This window comes from Frankliniella occidentalis, unplaced genomic scaffold (assembly GCF_000697945.3).
Source record: "Frankliniella occidentalis isolate FOCC.00 unplaced genomic scaffold, Focc_3.1 Scaffold352, whole genome shotgun sequence".
Taxonomy (NCBI): domain Eukaryota; kingdom Metazoa; phylum Arthropoda; class Insecta; order Thysanoptera; family Thripidae; genus Frankliniella; species Frankliniella occidentalis.
In genome coordinates this window covers 3268-8769 of record NW_026267475.1, presented here as the reverse complement: position 1 = coordinate 8769, position 5502 = coordinate 3268, and the positions used below count along the sequence as shown (strand labels likewise).

Sequence of the window (5502 nt, the reverse complement as noted above, 5' to 3'; positions counted from 1 at the left end):
GGGGGGGGGGGGGGGGGCAGATTGCGCATCCATGCTGCTGTGCATTGTGCATGCCGCCCTAGGGAGATGTACAGTACTACAACGCCCCGCTGTCCATGGCCCGGCGAGAAGCCGTGGGCCTGTTGGCTCCTCCTGGACACGTCGAAGACGAGCAGGATCCTGATGGTCTGCTCCGCAGGTGCGGGACTGGCCGCCTCCCCGTTAGGGACGCTGCCGCCCTCCTTGCCCCTGCCGCCGGTGCGCTACGCGGCGCCGCGGCCCCCGCCGGCCGGCCGGCCGGCCTTGCGAGGCTGTCTGGTCCTGCGGCCCGGCTCCGCCCGGCTCAGAGGCCCGTGGGAACCCAACCACCACGGCTGCTCTGAGCGCCAGCAGCCAGCACTCCGCACACTGCACGCCCATTTGCAGGGCTGCGGCATGAGAGACGGACGACTTTGCAATTGCTGCCGTTGCGGCGGTGCTCTTCCCTCTCTCCTTCTCCTTCCTTCTCTCTCTCTCGTCTATTCTCCGTCTCCCTTCCCCTCCGCCGTGTGCACTACCAGGTGTGTGGAGCCCCCCCCTCCCCCCCCCATGCACCAATTAGCTTTACGCCGCCGGCGTGAGAACCGTGTTAGCGACACCTGTCTGAAGTCTAGTGTTCGCGCGGCACCCACCTATCGGTTCCTCTGGTCGTGCGTGGGAGGAGCGCGATCAGGGCGTGGCCGAGCCGCTGAAACCCCTCAGCGGCCGACGGGTAAGTTGAGACCCGGCCCGCGGCAGCTGTGCTTCGAACGGCCGTGATTTAGGACCGAAAGTCCCCCATACCTCCGTGAGCCTCTCCAAGGAGTCCGCCAGCTCGCCGCGGAGTCAACCACCACACCATAGGCGGCCACCACCACGCCACGCCCACGGCCGTGTGGGAACCGTCGCGGTGGTGGTGCACGGTCGGTATTAAAATGTCGCACATCCACCGCGGCCGCGGTTGGCAGTCTGCGCCGTTGACAAGCCTTTGGCGGAGCCAGCAGCAGCCCGAGCCCGTTCCCTGCCCTTCCACGGACCTGGCAGACGGGACGGGACGCGATGTGCAGGGGACGATAGAGACGGGGACGACACACGGGACGCTGCTGCTGCTGCTGCTCCTGCTGGAGTGCTACGCCACGCTACGCCACGCCACTTTCGTTTTATTTCGCAATGAAGACCTTCCTCGCGATGCCAACTGTGGACTCGATCTTTGCTTCGTGATTAAGTTGGAGCAGCGCGACGACACGAGTGTGTATGTGTGTGTGTGTTTTTTTTTTGTGTGTGTGTGTGTGTGTGTGTGTGTGTGTGTGTGTGTGTGTGTGAGTCGTCTCCCTGCCCCGGAACACTTGCGCGACAAAACTGTATATATGTATCAGTTGCAAGCCTCACCCCCGCACGCACTTCACAATCAATCGCGCGGCCCACACATCGCACTGCGCACTTCATTTAAGTTTCATTGCCGCTTTGTTAAAAGTCGCGGTGCAGCAGCAGCCGGAGAGGGAGGAGGGAGCGAGGCGAGTGTGGCGCTGCTGGGGTTTGATGTATTGATTGATCTGCGACCACCGCGACCGCCGGCGGGGCCGGGCGGGGCCGAGCCACCCCTGGGAGGGACCCCTTACGATATATGTAATGCACTGGGGGAGCAAGTCGCCGGACTGGTTCTGATCAAGCTTCCGTCCGACCGCGGATGTTTGTCGCGTATGTTCTGCGCGTGTAGCCGCGCGGGGTGCGTGTCGGTCGAGCAAGCAGGTGCCTTCCTTCTTCGGGTGTCGAACTTATTTCGCTCACTTCCGGATGGATCCATTCATTTTGATGCTGCTCCATCATTGATATCTTCTTCCTCCGTTTTCTTTTTCATTCTTTCGGGTAAAGGTTTTATTTTATTCACCGCGCCAATGATGCCCGAAGCGGAAATCGAGACTTCCGGCGGCGTGATTCAGATTCAGATCCCCCCCAGCTCGTCGCTTCCGGTCTAAGCCGCCGAGCTGCCCCTCTCGCCGTCGCCGTCCCTTGCGCGCTGAGGTGTCGGCGTCGGCATCCTCTTCTGGCCGCTCACGGCGAACCCTTCTCCTTTTGATCCCCTCCCCCTCCGGGCCTCTGACCGAGCGCGACCTGCATGGATAACTAATGCGTGTGGACATGCCACATCCACGTGTAAAAATAAATATCTCAATTTTGACTTTTTGTTGTCATGGTGTCGATATGGCGAAATCGCGCGAGGTCGGGCCACAGCAAAATTGCTCCGGGCGACCTTCCCTGGAACACTAGAATACTGGAGTATGTACCGTGTGTCCAGTTCCATCTCCCAGGGGAGAGAGCCCGGAGCCGGGAGAGGAGGAGGGGTGAGGGGTGTGGTAGTGCGGAGCCGCGCCACCCCGCGAGTGGTTCCGCTAGTTTTTTACACTCCTCGCGGGAAGGGGAGGAGGAGGGGGGGGGGGTACGGAACGCTTATTAGTCGCATTGTCCTGTGAGGCGGACAAGTGCGCGGCATCTGCGAGGCTATCGAGTGGGTGGCCTTTAAAAGGCTTTGTAATTGATATTAAATTCATGTGGCGCAAAGGAGAGAGAAGGGAGGAGGAAGAGGGAGTGAGACCAAGTCGACCGTGCAGTGGACGGTGCATGCGGACCGCGGAGGAGAGGAGGGTGCTTTTGTCTTTAGCGGGGTGAGCCCGGGGCTTTGGCGTAAAACGCTCAGCGTAACATTTCTGTGGGGGTTGTTCACCGCCTCGGCCTCGCTGAGTCATGGCTCGGACCGCGCGTGGACGCCGCATTGAACAACGGAAAGACTCAGCGCGACGCTGACTGCCTGTATGGCCTGCGTGGCCTGCATGGAGGCGTTCTTTGATCCTGTTGAGACTGAGAAGGGCCTCACGTCCAGCCGATATCCTTTGGAGCGGCGGCATAGCCGTGGAGGTCGGCTGAGAAGGAAAACCGTCATTCCAAAAATTCAAAGTCGTTCGAGATGATTGCGTTATTCCTGGTCGAGCCCTGGGCCGCTGTCCGGTATTTCTTTGCACGTTTTTTTGAGCCTGGCTGCCCGGTGCTGCGTGGTGCACTGTGCGGCTAGGAGGACTAAAGGCCTAATGGCGATGCATTGCTGTCGGGCCGACGCGTCGCCCGGCCTGGTCGGCCCGGTGCTTCGATTGGTCTCGTTAATTTGAGCTGTCTGACCGCCTCGCCGCCGAGATTCTTTGCTACGGAGCCGCGCGCCGGTCGGGAGTTGCGACTCAGAGAGAAAGAGAAGCGGGCTGAGCCGCCGCGCCTCTCGCCGGGCACGTCGGCTCCCCGTCGGCCGCCCTGGGCGACGAGCGCGGCGACACACGACGCGTCGACGACAAGCCCCCAGGGGCGGCAGCGCTCACGGCCGCGGCCCACGGGGGACGAGACTTTTGAATGACAAATCTTATATGGGTGCGGTGCGGGGGCGGAGGGAACGGGAGCTGCGGCCGCGGAAGGCGCGGGCCGGGCGGCTCGGCTCGGCGCAGCGCGGCTATATGTCCCGCCTTTCTCACGCCTGCACCGCCGCGCCGCTGGAGCCACGGCTGGACCGCAGCTCAGCATCCCATTCCCGGCCGCACCGCGAGGCTCTGGAGAGGATCTTCCCAGCCAAGCAGAGCCGAGCGCACGTGTGGTGTGCTTGTCTTATCACAACCGCCCCCGTCGCGTCCCGTCGTGGCGGAGGAGGAGGCCGGACTACTCCAAGTCGTGAACCGCTGCTCCTCTCGAACATGAACAACAACAACAACAGCAGCAGCAGCAGCAGCAGCAGCAGCAGCAGCAGCAGCAGCAGCTACAGCATCAGTTCGTCGAGCGCGTGACGTGGCGTCCCGCCCCGAAGAGGCTTCATGGCGGCGCGGTGAGGTGGGGCGCTGCGGGGGTCACAGGTCATCGGGTCGGCCCCGTCGGTCCCGTCGCGAGGCTCGAGGGCCGCCCGCCCGTTGCTCCCTTTAGGAGGCGAGCCACGTCCCCGCCGACCCCGCCCACCACCGCCCGCCCCGCGATGCCGGGGCCAACCAATCTGACCCCTCTCTCCCCCTCATTCTCTTTCCCCTCTCCCGACTGCCATGCCACCATGCCGACTTTGTTTTGCGCCCCAATCCACCGATGCCGGCCGCCTGCCTGCCTCCGCGAGCGTCCGCGAGGCTCCAGGAGGAGGCATTCCGGTGTAATTTGGCTTCACCGACCGAGAATACGACGAGCCGCTGCGCTGCTGGGCTGTAGCCTCGGCCGTAGCTGCGCTGCCGCCCGGACTGACCGCCTCCGAACCCTTTATCCTGCGAGTTGGCCCGGGCCCCGGGGGTCCGCGACGGGGCCCCACGCCCCACGGGGTCCGATGTGTGTCGCCACGCGGCGAGATCCAGCCGATCCAGCGCGGGTAGAGAGAGGGCCCGCTCACAAAAGGTCAGCCCCGGCCGCCGACGCATCTGCCTGGTTGCCTCATCAGACATCCCCCGCCCTCCCCCTCACCTCGCCCCGCTGGTCCTTGCCCACGTATGGGTCCCTTCCCTTGAGGACATGTCCCCATGAACGGGAACGGTGCACTACAGCATACTGCAGTCTCTACTTACTGCCTTTTGCGGCCGACGGAGGGGCCTCAGTACCGACCCAACACTCTGTGGGAGCGACAGACTGGGAATAAAGGCCGTTTGCCTAGCCGTCCGCCGGCCCCGTGCGGGTAGGCAATCCGTCCTCACTCGTGCCGTGCGGTACAGCATGACGGCGGACTTCCACGGGGGCCCCGCAGCCACCTCATTCTCTCGCTGTATGTTGTCAGTACTGCTCCAGAGCTCTCTCTTTCACTGGATCTCATTGCCCTGGAATGGAAGGGATCAATCAGTGGCGCAATGAGCCGTGGCCGCCGCCCTGGCCGCCGCTCTCCCACGCCTCCTGCTGCTCTCCCGGCCCGGCCCGGCCCGGGCTGGGCCCCTCACGTGCTGACCCCTGCAGCCCCCAATGACTGCCACGGGATCTCCCGCCTCCTCCTCCTCCTCCTGACCGACACGACCTGACCCCAGGAGGAACATCCAATCTCATTATTTCGTGTGTTTTTTGTGTGTTGCAGAGTGACGGTGCCCGGCTACCCGGCGCTCGCGTCCATCGCGCCGCACCCGGGCCACATGTCTGCGTGGGAGCGGTTCGGCGTCGAGCTCATCCTCAGCTTCCTGCTCGTGCTCACGTACTGCGGCGCCACGGACGGCCACCGCCGCGCCCTGGGCAGCGCCGGGCCCGCCATCGGGGCCGCCTACCTCGCCTGCACGCTCGTCTCGGTAAGCATCCTGTTGGAGCGGTCGTCTATTTAGTGTTCACTATCTACCGGGCAGCACGTCGACGGGCGTGTGGCGGGGGCGGGGTGGGAGATAAGGGAGGTGCTGGGGTTGACGTCAGCCCCGGGCCGGGCCCACACCTTAGGGCCCAACACGAGCCCTGCACGTGCACGGGCCTCCAGGGCCAAAGGGGCCAAAGGGGAGGGGGGTTGCACAGGGAGGGATCCAGAGAGAGGGGGGG

The 5502-nt window shown here is 63.9% G+C and overlaps 1 protein-coding gene across 1 annotated transcript in view; it reads left to right on the top strand.

Moving 5' to 3' along the window:
* Positions 1 to 5297, top strand: part of LOC127751126 (neurogenic protein big brain-like) — a 25084-nt gene extending 19787 nt beyond the window's left edge. Inside the window, exon 3 of the mRNA XM_052274209.1 lies at positions 5060 to 5297. Coding sequence (XP_052130169.1) covers positions 5060 to 5297 — 238 coding nt within the window. The remainder of the gene's footprint in view (positions 1 to 5059) is intronic.
* The last annotated feature ends 205 nt before the right edge of the window (positions 5298 to 5502 follow it).